Genomic DNA, 14,256 nt, shown 5'->3' with positions numbered 1-14,256 from the left:
CCTCCTGTAATTTCTGAGATATCGCCATTTTCATATCTTACTATATTTAGTCTGATAATGGGAGAAGCAGACTGACCACAATGTCCATATAGGCCTCAGTCCAGATGATGTCGTGATCGTGGTTGATGACCATTGGCCGGCTCAGAACATGGAGGTACTCCATAACGTTTTCCTGGACATCAGCCAGTGTGGAGACGTGTGTGTAGTAACCTGCAGGACACACACATATACATATACATGTATTTCGCAAAGTGCTCATGGAAAACCTAGGATCCACAAATTTAAGCAAAGAAAATGTTTTATTTTTATCTTTCTGCTTCTGGCCTTGGGGTATTACATTTAGAGCAGCAGACTCATTTATCCGACTTCAAAATAAACTTGTATTCCCAAATACACGAAGCCTTTTTAAATGAAAAAAAACAGCTTGAATCTCACTTCAATGCAACATGCCTTTAGACTTTTTTTTTTTTTAGCTTGGCTTAGTCTAAGGTTTATGGCATTTCTACAACTGGGAGACAATGACGTCAATGGGATACCTGCAGTGAAGGCTACTGAAGCACTGCCAGATTTAAATATGTGAATGTGTGCAACCTTTTTCCCCTTTGCAATGTCTCCCCAAGAGTGCTGCTGTGACTCTTATCAAATAGAGCTGCTTACTATGTATATAGGTTTTTTTGCAGCAGTGTAACATTAAGCATGTTTGTCTATTTATGACAGATTTTTTGTTGTTGGCACAAGCAACTGCCAGTGTATGCAACAGAAGGGAGTGCACCTGTTACCTATTACACACAGAGACACACACACACAGGAATTATATTTTTGGCCAGGGATGTGTTTACAGTGTATCTGTGCTGATAATCAGGTATTTAGTCAGGGATTTTTGATGTGCACAGAGCAGGATAAAATGATTATTTTCAGGTCTGAGCTGCTGCATGACCCCATGTAATTCACAAGAGGGCAGCACCTGATACCCAGTCCTATACGGCACCATCTGGGGACACCACAGAGAGCCAACAGACCTCCTTTCTTGCTAAGTACAAAATGAAAAGGAGGGCTCACTGTTTTATTTAAGACTTAGAAAGTGATTGGAGGAATTTTTACATCTAATCCTTGTTGCTGAAATTACCCAAACTTCCTATCCCAAATGTTGTGGCAGAACCAGGGATTAAAGCTCACAACCTTTATGTAACAAAGGCTATTCTTTGACATTTAGGCTATTGTTTCATCTCCATGTTACCCTTGTTGTTGCAGGCAATCCATTTAACATTTTCAGCAAATGTCATCTCTCGTCCAATCAGGTAGGTGAACACTCGAACCTGGAGAGACAATAAAGTATAAAGTGAGATTGTAACTCCAAACAGCTTTAAATGCAGAAATACTGTCAACGGTGTGTGTTTCTGTGCTTACAGTACATTTCACTGGTTCTTGCAGTTGATCCTGCTTGTGTGTGCTTGTGTGTGTCGTACCCGTCGTTCTGGCCAGTTGAACTCTTTAAAAACATCCTGGAAGTCCTCCATGGCTCCGTCTGTTATCAGCATGATGGCCTGGTTACACAGGCTGCCCTGGCCCAGCGCTGAAACCTAAACACACACACACACACACACACACACACACACACACACACACACACACACACACACACACACACACACACACACACACAATTTACTTGATCTTGAATATTTATATTGCAGAAATCAGCTGATGCTGACCTGAGAATTGTGCAGTGCAGATATAAAAACTAGAAATGCTATATATTGTTAAGACCTAGCAGAGACACAAACCTCGTTGAGGATCTTGAAAGACTCCTTCATTGCAATTTTCACTTTGCCCTCGCCTTTGACATGAAGCCCGTCAATCAATAGCTTGAAATGCTGCAGAGGAACACACACAAATAAACAAATAGACACTGTCACTTAGCCACGGATGTTATCCTTTTGGTAAATGCAGGTAACCACAGAAAAACATGGAGAGAGAGAGTTTATGAGGAAGTGAGTAAAGGTGTGTAGCCTAGAAGAGGGATTATCCCTGGCTCCCTGGCACACTGACCAATTATAGCAAAGCCATCACGGCACCAGGAGGTTAAAAGGTTATGCGGATAAATCCACATGCACACACACACAGACACGCAAACACATTATGATGAATGCCCACATTGTTGTGGGATCCACCACTGTGCAGACCAGATAAAGACGTAGTCCTTCATGGGGCTCTTAACAGAATTTTAAATCCCCTTACAAATAAAAACTAACTGTAAATCATTGCTGTAATTATTGTTGTATACTGAAAATAATACTCAAAAGATGTTACCTTAAATTGTTTAACAAAAATAACCAGTTTTGGGAAGATTGCTTAGATTAATAGTTTTTAATTACTTCATCGTTTCATTATTCTTCGATTACGTAACACATACATAGTTGTTTGGGAATGTAGAACTTGTATAACAGCCACAAAACTGAGGATTGTCTTTCTGTAAAACATGAGTGTATTTGTGTCAGCCAACATCTGTAAGCCCATTCTGTTACAGCCTCTCTAGGCATTAAACCAATCAAATCCCATGCTGACGGGTCATGTGACCTACTTAAAATGGTCAGTGGCCAGCGACCTCACCTGATCTGCAATGATGTAAAGGGGAGTGAAAGTAGGGCATACATCCAACACATAACTCACACACACACACACACACACACACACACACACACACACACACACACACACACACACACACACACACACACACACACACACACTGAGTAGACTGAGCAGGTGTTGGTATATTAAAAGACAGATGAGGGGGAAGAAAAAGAAAACAAAGCAGCAGTAAAACAATGAGATATTGATGGTGTTGTACTTGTCAATTAAAAAAGGAGTGTTTTTGAGATAAAAAAAAGTGCAAAAGAAGAACAAATGTCATAGCTTTGAGAAGGAGTTTTAAAAAAAAGATTTAAAATAAAGACTAATGAAGAATGGAGACAAAGAAGGAAGTGGAAGAGAGAGAAGAAATATCTGAGCACTTTTAGCACAAACGGTGCAGAGGGTTTCATCATTAAATCTTCTAAGAAACAGGTTGAAACCCTGATAACACACATTCACTGTGATGTTTTAACTGTGATGTCATGACAACATCATGTCTTTAGAGCAGGGGTCTTCAACGTTTTTCAGACCAAGGACCCCCAAACTGGTGTAGCATGGAGCAGGGACCCGAGGGGGGCGTGCTGTCGGAGTTCTGTGCTTTATTAAAATTTATTTAAATAATTTTTCTTTTCTTTATCTACAAACAATTTCGTGACCCCCCTGCAGTACCTCCGCGGACCCCCTGGGGGTTGCAGACCCCCTGTTGACGACCTATGCTTTAGAGGATTAGTGAGATAGCAGCCTGCAGTTAATAGATTAGCAGAGGTTAAGTTAATTAATTAGCTGTCTAGCTTGTGTCTGTGTGTGTGTGTGTGTGTGTGTGTGTGTGTGTGTGTGTGTCTGTTACCTCTCTGTTATCCAGATCAGCTTGTACCAGCGTGCCCTTGAAGCAGGGCTCCACGTAGCGAACATAAGTCACTGTACTGTAGAGAGAGGCCAAATATGTAACCCAATATAATCAAGGATCCGCATGATCAAGAGTCAACATGATTAACATTTATAACAGGTGAGGGTTAAGAGTTATTGAAGTTTCACTACTGTCAAATCAATCAATCAATGGCTAAATATCGATCATATCTTTGTTACACTTATTTACTATGCCAACGTGTGATTCTGCATCAAAGAAAGCATTATAAACGGTTAATAATGAGCATTTATCAAAGCTGTGGCTATTGTATTAATATGAGGTATGTAATACTATTTAGGTAAGTGGTGTTCATATTCCTGGAAGCTGAGTATGCATATCAACATGTTATTTTATTTGAATATTTCCACTGACATATATCAAGTCAAGATCAAAGTGAAATGACATTGTGTTATTCCTCACGAGAAAGCGGGATTTAAATCCTTTTTGCAGACTGAGGATATCCCATTTTCAAAGAAAGCTCTAGAAATCATTTTGCTGCATGGTCAGTCCATTGAAATGAGTGTAGCTTTAAATTCTGTGTAAAAACAGCTTAAGGGCAAGCGGATTTGCAAGAGGCGTATGATTACACACACAGTAATACCAGGATAAACCATGCTTATTACACCCATGTGTAGTAGAATGGCTACACACAGCCAAAATCCTGAAAAACCTCAAATCAAAACGAATTTTGAAGCTTTGATGTCACTGAAAGTAAATGCATGGTGCAAATTGAATGTTTGATGTGATGTGTATTTGTGCCTGTTACTATGTGTGTGTCTACTTCCATGTATTTCCCCCCAGTCTTTGCACTGCACCTACGTATAAGCTTGTCTGTGTATTTGTGTGTTAATCTGTCACACTTATCAGGACTTAGACACAGACTGCTCAAGTAGTCTGTGTTTTGTGAAATTGTGTGCATCTACTTACAGCAATGATGTTAACAAAGTCATTTTCTCCCAGTGTGTCCAGTATAGTATTGATGGTGTGTTTGGCTATGGTCAATCTGAGTCCCTTCATACTGCCACTGACATCCACCACGATTACCACATCTTTAGGGGAAGTGGCTGCCTGGATATACCTAGAAATAGACAGAGAGCTGAGTCAGGAAGCAGTAAAGCAATAATCTAGCAGACATACAGACAGAACAGGCAGAGTTTAAGCCTTATCCTTTTATATTCTGTGAAAAATAAAAGAATAAGGACCAGACAGTTCCTGGAACTCGATTTACTGTTTCGGAACAGTAATCTTTTCTAATTTGTTATTCGCCTTGATAGACCTTTTACAGGGCAGACATTTTAACATGCCACAGTAGGAAAAGCACAGGTGTATATAATGAACTTGAATCTAAGGGAGCCATTGTTAGTGTTATTCGTAACACCTGTGCTTTTCTCCCTGGGATTGATGAACCAAGGTGACACAGACAAAGGCTTTCTTTTTTCTGTCGAGCCACATCACCTAACAACTTTGACTTTTAATAACTTTGTTAAAAGTAGCACATATGGTAAAAGAAAACTGAATGGGGACACTGAACTCAGAAAGACTTCTCTCGCTGACTGCCTGTACAGCTGATTCCACAGGCTCAGTTGGCTGAATAGTCGCTGACTCAGGCAGACTGGAGCCACTTGCCAGACGCACTGAACAAACTACAACTGATGGTCAGCTATAGACTCTTATGGCGCCCAATGAGCGCTGGCCTGGTGTATCAGGGCCAATAACTGGGCTTTGGGGGCTTCAGGTTCAGCTGTTATGATTCATCTGCCATTCATCAGAAAAGCACTCCACTGCCCTTACAAACTATGCAGAGAGCTACAACAGTTCAAAAGGCATCACTAAGGAACTGATGTTGATAGGAATATAGCTTTACCAGTTTCTGTTTCTGCAATCAAAAGTGACAACACCATTTTCATCTGGAATCCACTGGATCCCTGGAGACGGAGAGAAAGATGGAGGCATTTAGCAGAGGCAGGCGCTCAGAACTGCTGCCTGGCTGCCTGGTTGGGTGGACAGATGAACAAATGGATGCATGGATGGATAGAGACAGATCAAATGAGGGAGAGATGGATGAGGTAGCGGATGAGTAAAACAAGCTGCGTCGCAAATCCTCTGCTAATTACATACGCACACACACACACACACACACACACACACATACACACACAGGTGAGAATTCATCAACAGCCATATTGTAGCTGAGACTGAGTCATCACGTTTGACAGACGGCTTTCTGCATCGTCAGTTGCTGTGTAATGATACTGTTTGGCTCTGGTCATGTTGTCTTAACACTGAGCTGATGCAGCAGTAACGTGCAACTGAAGATACTGACATTTTGGGAAGCATGCAGTATGTCCTAAAATGTAGGAAAGATACTCACCTGGGTACAGCCTGAAGAAGCCTGTAGCGCTGCCAAAGTACTGCCAGGTGAGAGTTGGATCTTTTTGGAAGTTATCAATGAACACGTCATTCAGAGCCTCTGACATATAGGCTCCGTTCACAATATCTGTATCTACAGAAAGAGAGAGAAAGAACGCAATTGATATTTTACTGGCAATTACATGTATTATACAGTATGTGCAAAGGAATGCAGGCTGCATGTGTGCGTGTTCACACTTCTGTACCTCTGTTGTAAACATTAGTAGGGACTTGAATGTTACTCAATTGGGTGTTGACTGGCAGTTTATTGAAGTGTTCATTTTTCTCCAGAGCGAAGTCTCCTCCCAGCGACAGTGGATTCCCATCCTCATCCACCATGTTGATCAGCATGGAGTTAAAGTATTCAAACTAGAGAGAGTACAGTAAAGGATGAGGACACCCACACAGTGGATTGTATGTCCATTATCAGTTGTCATCTAGAGCATACGTATGTGATGGAGCGGCCATACTCTGCCTCCTTATTGGCTCACTAGGCCATTATCATCTAATGGTAAATATTGAAGACATGTTAAAAAGTTCTACAGTATATTCTTCTGTGTGGTCGGTCTGTAAAAACCTCAGTTAACTTTGCATATTTGCTATGAATAAAGGTCCTGTATGCTTATGTTCAACAGACAAATATGTGACACAAGCAGAACATTAGTGGTTAAATACTCTAATTGTCTGTGTTAGACTATACATATATTGTTTGGGCTCAAAAGTCACAAACAGTGCACAGATTGTTCTTTTATTACAACACGTTGTCACATACCTTGAGCGTTTCATTGTACTCGTGGTAAAGGTCAGCATCCTCTGCTGCTTCTGCTAACCTCTGTGATAAAAATACAGCAGATCAAGTCCAAGTTTATACAGACTGAACATGCAACAATTGTTGATCTTTGTTGAAACAAGATCATGTCTGCGGAAGTGTGTGTTTGCTTTTACACAATGCAGCATTATCACCTTCACAGACTTCATCTTCCTTCCAAGCATCTCCTCCATCTCCTCAGCAAACTTTTTTACAAGCTCCTCTCCGTCCACCTCCTCTATCTTCACCATCGCCTCCACATCCTTGTATTTCTTCAAAACAGACACAGTTGTGTCATTAGAAACAGTGCTGATCATTTACACAGTATCCTTTTAGAGAACGTGTCATGTGAGCTCCTTAAATCAATAAAACCAAAGACAAAAGGAGGTAAGGATGCCACTGCATTTTTACATTTAGAAGTTACGTACAATATCTTGTAATATAATACAAATAAGAAGAAGAAACTTTATTTATACAGCACCTTTAAAAACACATAATAAAACACAGAGAACTCAACAAACTTAAAACATGAATAAAATCACCGTAAAGCAGTTTAAAAAAAGTTATTTTAAAGTTTGCAGCCCTGAACTCCCCAGGCAGGTCATTCCAAAGTCTAGGAGCCATGACTGCAAAGGCTCGATCACCTTTGTGTATATAAATCTTGGAACTTGGAAACCACAATGAACATTGCATCTAAAACAAACAGATGACACACACATAGCCATGGAAGAGAGATGCTGGTATTATACCGTCATGCACAGGCGCCACACATTTACAGTTTGCCGTACAGACGGGGGTCAAGCCCTGACGTCATCCCCTCCCCAGACCCCCCTCTCTAATCTTCAATATGACAGAGTGACACTACAAGAAAACCATGGACTGACGTCTGTGCACGCTCTGATGTATCTTTCTGGCTGCTTGTGGCTGGTGGGTTTGTTCACTGCACTATTGAATTAAAGCAGTTACATAAATGTGATTAGATTGCATGCTGTTGTTACTTGTGGACAGAAAGGTTAATTTCCGGCACTGATGATAAAAGCTTCAGTTGTGATGACTGATGAACACATTTTCTATTACCCTCAGTAAGATAATTACCTTTCCTTAACAATTTGACGTATGTTATCAACATTTCTTCCGGGAACATAGGCTTGTTAACAGGAAGGTGGGGAAAAGCCCTTTAGAGAGTCGGTTACAACCTTTGTCCTAAATGTAAATTCTGACAACTTCCAACACTGAGGGAAACAACTTTCAAAGTAAGACATATTCTATTTTCACTTTCACAGATGATGCTTTTCAATTTCCATTACAGGGGAGAGACAGCCTCACTGAATTAGACAGATAAGAGAGACAAACATACAGATGAGGAAAAAGGGGTGATAAAGAGTGAACCGCAAATAACCATAAAAAAAAAATCCAAGCAAAGTAAAGCTCCAACAATTTCTTTATTGTCTTCAAACACTCAATATCCTATTCAGTTTACTCAGGCAAGAAGACAGAGTCACTAAATGTTCCTCAGATAAGGAGCGCCATCGATTAGACAGAGGTGGGTGATTAATGGCTTCTTGTTGCAGAGATTAAACTAGTGCACTGGGTGTTTTTTACACATCACTGACTAAATGAAAAGAGACAACTAAGAGACATATTATATAAATACTGTTATTGTTGATACTGTTTCTACAGCAACTGGTATTATTGCTACTACTATGACAACTGCAACTCCGACTAACTGCCTACTGCTACTGTTTCTGGGACTGCTTGGATCAAGTTCACTCAGTTGTTTACATCCTATGTGGTTCTCACTCTGGACAATTGTTTCTACGAACTAATCATTGAGGCTATCTGAGGTTAATCTAATCTACAATACAGGCACAAACAACAAACTCCTACTGCTGTGTTTGTTTATGAAGAAATCTGTGCAAGTTTGGTATTTTTGCAGCTAGATTGGGGGATATTTTGTGCAGGACAACATTTAAAATGCGTGGTAAAACAAAAATAAACATACATATACGCTATACGCCATAGAGGGAGATGGTCAGTAGTAGCATGTCTCTGTTACACAGTGTGTGTGTGTGTGTGTGTGTGTGTGTGTGTGTGTGTGTGTGTGTGTGTGTGTGTGTGTGTGTGTGTGTGTGTGTGTGTGTGTGTGTGTGTTTGTGTGTGGCAGATGGTGAATGGGCCTGCTAGGGATTCTACAGGGTGGCATGCAGAGAAAGACCGCATATCCTAATTACTAAAACACACGCACACGCACACACACACACACACACACACACACACACACACACACACACACACACACACACACACACACACACACACACACACACAAGCATAACCTCTTCTTCTGTCTCTAAGGTAACTCACACACAAATGAGCACAAGTCTGATTCAACTCAGTTCAATGTGCATGTCTGTCAGTGTGATATGTATTTTATGTATTGGTAGAAGCAGACTTGTTTATTTTTTTAAAGTCAACCCCAAAAATGTGTGTGTGAGTGTATTTATGTGCTTTCGAATTAAGTGTGTCATCACATTGGTCTCTGGGCCATGTGCAGATGTTGTACAGCAAATGTATGCCAGTCAGTTGTGTTCCCATTGGCCGACAGAGCAGAGGGAAGGAGGGGGAGGAGATGCAGACCCCACCCATCTAAGGCTGATGTGATGATGTCATCTGTTCTATATTCAACTGATTTGATTAAAGTGCATTTATGTCTCTGCATTTGAGTTTGTCTCTTACATTTCAATCCTTGTGCAAATTGAAAATCAGCACATTTTGATTGTGGAAATGTTTAGAAAATGATTACGATCAACCATCACTGTGAGGTCTAACTATGTTCTGTAACTTTAGATAGCTGGTCAAATATGGAGACTGGGACGTCAACCTCCTCTATGTACCTTCTCTGGTGTGGCCATACACTGTATGTTAGGGATAATGAATCAAAGGGATTCAGATGTATGTGTGTGTGTGTGTGTGTGTGTGTGTGTGTGTGTGTGTGTGTGTGTGTGTGTGTCTCTATTTGATCATTTGCACATACGCTTTTGTGTATGAGCTCTTACCTTCTGTAGCAGTTGAGCTCCAGAGTATCTGGAGGACAGGGCAGCTATCTCTTTGCTAAAGGATACAGCCCAGTTTTGCACCCTGGACACAGAGAAAACATGATCAGTGACAGATAATCATTTATGCAGTAGATGAAAACAATGCAATAACCTAGCAGGAATGGCAGATTTACATGTATTAATAACTGCAATCCTTTTCCGGAAAGGAAAGTGGCCATACGATCCAATCACTTAAAGGGACTTTTCCATATCATGGCAAAACCAAAAGTCTTAGCAACTGCTTAGAAGTGATCTATAAAGCTTTACTCCACATGTCAGCATTCACACACATTCATACTGAGTCAGGGGCTACCATACAGGGTGCCACATGCTCATCAGCAGTGATAAACATTCACACACACTCACACACCGCTGGTCATCGGGAGCAATTTGGGATTCAGTATCTTGCCCGAGGACACTTGGACATGGTGACCCCAGGAGCCGGGGATTAAACCACTGACCCTCAGACCGTCTTAAAAATAAGGGTTAATAAGATTGTCTGTATTGAAGGTGATCATGAAAGTACACAGTCAATCATATTAAAAGGTTACCCTCCATCCACCAGGAGATTAAAACAGATTACCGTTAAGGTGACAGTAACAGCCGACAGTCTGCCAGGTCAAGGGGTTACTATGTGCTCAATAACATGCAGTCATTCTACAAATCCTTTATGTGAATGCAGCCAAGTAGGAAAGGTAATAGAGGTTAGCGAGTAGACAGGATGTGACAGATGGCTCAATCTATGGGGAGTCAAATGTGAGGATTGAAAAACGTAGGAGGAAGGAGTGTTGTGCAGTAAATATTATTAGTATTTTGTTCGGGGATATTAAAGGCTGTCTGGACTGTTGCCTTGAAATGGCTGTAACCGTGTTAGGGTAGTAGCAAGAAAATGTTTTGACGGATGAATAAGGAATTTATCCATTTAGATGGTCAAATAGCTTGTTGAAATGTTAGTCGCACACCCCTGTAGTACCTCTAAGACTGTATGCTGTCAAGGAATGTGGGCTACAATACCACTGTACAGGGCAAGTAAGGTTAGATTAAGACAGATCAGTAGGCAGGTCAAACTTGGGTCAAATATGGACCAATTACAAAGCAGTAAGTAGCTTTCAATGGTACCCAAAACAGGGTATCTAGGGTGTTACAGTCAGAAAACATTTCTCATCTCATATGTTGTTGCTTAAATGTGTCATTGCCGTTGATGTCTTATTAACAGTTATACATTTTCCTCCTGGCAGCAGAGAGATGTTCCCTTAGAGGATTTGACCTTCTTGGCCAGAAATGTCACGGTCATAGCCAGCTAACTTCCAGAGCCAGAGGTGCCATGCTGCCAAATCTTCCCCAGGCGGAGTGAAGCATTTAGGGCTCATGACCTGTATTGGCCTGCTGAACTCAACTGTCACTGGAGCTTTAATCTCCCACGTCACGCCAGCCTGCCGAGTGACAGCACACACCCTCTGAGCTATACTGTACAACAACTCACACATACACAAAATATATATAATAAAACTGTACAATCAAGCATTGCTCTTATGATTCTGGTTGATACATCTACACACACACACACACACACACACACACACAGAGTTAATAGGCTATTGTGGACTGACGGCACTGTATCGATCTGTTAGTGTTTTTAGTCAGCAAGAGGTTTGAAAGCTGTTCAGCGGAAAAGAGCTTCGTCTGGCTTCTGGAGAACAAACAAACGCAGCGTTTCATTGCAAAAGAAAGAGTGAGAGAGGAAAACTGACCACTCAGGCAATTAGGCATTATGAGTTATTGCAATCCCCTTGTGTAAAAGCCATCATTGCATTTGGGAAATGTTGAGTGAATTCTGATTAGCAGAGTTTTTCCAACACAACACAGTTTCTAAAGTATTTTTGTCCTATCCCAGGTACAACATGAACATTTTAAAAGATATGGTTTTAGGAATACATATTACAGTTCATATGAACAAGGACATAGACCAAATCCACAGGACTGGAAAACATATTTTATGTCAAATGCAGTCCTACAAACTGTAAGCTTTGACTGCATATTGGATCAGTTGAAGTGTGGAGCCATGCATGCAGCTCTATGAGGGTGATAAATAAATAATTATATTCTGAACATCCCAATTTACTACTTTTGAGAAAAATAAATATGAAACATAATCATTGTGTTTTCTATTTATTTAATTTTATCATTACTATCTGTACATAGCAAATGTATACATCATGTTCAACACACTTGGCTGTAGCTGTAGAGAGGCTGTAGGATAGTTTGGCAGGTAGCTACACCACCCCCCCCCCCCCCATCCCCACGGGGGCGCATATGGCCCATATGTATCTGTGTGCAGTAATCAGCCAACACTATTGACTCATCCGTCTCACGTGTGGCTTCAAAAAGGACAGGACTTGTAGACTTGCCAGGGTGTCCGCAGGGAAATGACCCGGTACAATTGTTGATGTAATGTCTTAATAAAGCGTTAGGTTTGTGGTCGTCTAACTTGTATTTACCGTTAAATGGCAACACATTGTGTCTCGAAGTGAGGATACAATCCTAGTACACAGGTGAATACAATAATAGCATCCAATCGTGTGGTTGATAAAACTTTTGCAAATAAGGTTGGATCAGTCGAGTCAGTGAAGTCAAGGTCCTTGTAATGAATGTGGCGCAGATCTAGAAGATCAATTATTTAAATTAATTCAAATTCATTTAAGTTTTATGGAGTGTAAAATGTATGTGGGAAAAGCAAGTGAAATGTGCATGTGCCCCTCACAAAACCCGTATGATATCGCTTCATTGGGGGTAATATATCAGTGTCAGGGTTTTCTAGTGCAACTGTACTCACGTTTCTGGTGAGAGCTTCATCTGGCCGTCGACCATCAGGCACAGCGAGCTGGAAAGGATAATCCATAGCAGCATCATCAGCCTGCCTCTGTACGGCCCACTTCTCTCCGATTTACTGCCATTCCCAGCGCTTCCCCAGCTCCAGCGGTTCATCCCGGCAGCTGCTGCAATCTGCATCAGTCCAACAATTGTTGCACGCTGTCTCCAAGAGAAAAGGATTAAATTAGAACAGCGAAAAGTGAGATTAGAAGTGCTCAGGTCCCAGTGCAAAAAAAGATGGACGTTTTTTGGTCCTAGGTAGGTAATGTATAGAAGGGTTTGAAGAGCTTTTTCTGTTGAAAGAACGACTATGAGAGTAGGTGAGAGTGAAGCAAAGGAGTAGAGTTGTGGGAATAGTGTGCGAAAAGAAGCTAACCTTAAATTTAGCCACCTCGGTCATCGACTCATTTTGAAATTGCAGGGGAGATCTAACGCACACAGCCAAATCCACAACTTGCTCAAACCTAATAGGCAACTTTTTGTTAACTTGCCAGGTAAAATATGTCTTACAAAAATGTAAATATCCAATCCACAGTTCTCTCAAAGACATGCATAATTCAAATCTTGAGAGTCCCTTGAAGAGAGGCACACTTTGTAAGTGAGCAGTCTAAAATAAGCAAAGATCCACGGTGGAGAATCTGTGACAGTCCGAGGCCTGCTCAGGAAAAGCAAAGGATCCAGAAAGCTCACATGCGACACCCAACGACAGAGCAAGCATGTCATCCTAAAAGCAGTCACGGGTTTAAGACTCGATGTGTCTTCTAAGAATGATTCTGAGAAGTCACAGTCTCAGAGCGGAAAGACTTGTGATCTGCTTTTCCTGCGAGCCAAAAGGTTGAAACAGTCCCTGCCCTGTCCAGAAACACAGGATGCTAATTTAAAAGAAACACAAGCTGGAGCACAACAGTGGGTTGGGGGGGGGGGGGGGGGGGAGATTAACATGCTTCCCAAAATCATTAGAGACAGAATGGTAGAGAAGATTACTCACTATGTCATGTGGTCAAAGCTTTAAAAAACATTCCCTTTGAGACATGTGGTTCTGGAGAGAAAGTTCAAATACGACTGACAAATAACTTGAGGATTTGATGTCAGCTTAGCTGGTTACCCCGGCACATAATAGAGTTTATAAAGCTCTTGTCTCCAGTGTCAAAGGTCATTTCTGCACACCAGGAGTCACAATGGAGTCTTGCCATGTTCCTACACCTCCCTCTCTACACTTCTTAATCCCTATTTCTACTGCTGCCATTATCCGCTTCTCTCCTTCATGCTCTTGGATCTACAGGACGCCGGGGGGAAAAAAAGAGAGAGTGATGAAAGTCTTGGCTCGTCCCGGTGAATTTCTGTCTTCCCTCGAGTTCAGTCCTGGTTATCAGAGAGCGAGGTATTCCCAAGCAGGATGCACACATATATTCCCAAAAGGCAGTTTTCTTTCTGCCATCCTTTCCTTGATGAGTCCTTTCTGCTGACCTCACCACGTCCCAGTGGAGCCAAACCAAAAACATGCAGCACTGGGACACAAATACGTTACGAGT

General features: G+C 41.4%; 1 protein-coding gene across 1 annotated transcript in view; it reads right to left on the bottom strand.

The window, feature by feature from the left end:
• cacna2d4a (calcium channel, voltage-dependent, alpha 2/delta subunit 4a) overlaps positions 1 to 13,809 on the bottom strand; it is a 72,300-nt gene extending 58,491 nt beyond the window's left edge. Inside the window, exons 1-14 of the mRNA XM_029461976.1 lie at positions 13,713 to 13,809; positions 12,687 to 12,883; positions 9,815 to 9,896; positions 6,914 to 7,030; positions 6,723 to 6,782; positions 6,157 to 6,319; positions 5,913 to 6,044; positions 5,406 to 5,466; positions 4,465 to 4,619; positions 3,482 to 3,552; positions 1,785 to 1,874; positions 1,467 to 1,580; positions 1,238 to 1,316; positions 77 to 210 (exon numbers count right to left, since the gene is read on the bottom strand). Of these exons, the coding sequence (XP_029317836.1) occupies positions 77 to 210; positions 1,238 to 1,316; positions 1,467 to 1,580; positions 1,785 to 1,874; positions 3,482 to 3,552; positions 4,465 to 4,619; positions 5,406 to 5,466; positions 5,913 to 6,044; positions 6,157 to 6,319; positions 6,723 to 6,782; positions 6,914 to 7,030; positions 9,815 to 9,896; positions 12,687 to 12,862 (1,434 nt within the window). The 5' untranslated portion in view covers positions 12,863 to 12,883; positions 13,713 to 13,809. The remainder of the gene's footprint in view (positions 1 to 76; positions 211 to 1,237; positions 1,317 to 1,466; positions 1,581 to 1,784; positions 1,875 to 3,481; positions 3,553 to 4,464; positions 4,620 to 5,405; positions 5,467 to 5,912; positions 6,045 to 6,156; positions 6,320 to 6,722; positions 6,783 to 6,913; positions 7,031 to 9,814; positions 9,897 to 12,686; positions 12,884 to 13,712) is intronic.
• Positions 13,810 to 14,256: the final 447 nt, after the last annotated feature.

The sequence above is a fragment of the Cottoperca gobio genome, chromosome 23 (assembly GCF_900634415.1).
Source record: "Cottoperca gobio chromosome 23, fCotGob3.1, whole genome shotgun sequence".
Lineage (NCBI taxonomy): Eukaryota > Metazoa > Chordata > Actinopteri > Perciformes > Bovichtidae > Cottoperca > Cottoperca gobio.
This window is presented reverse-complemented; position numbering and strand designations above follow the sequence as displayed.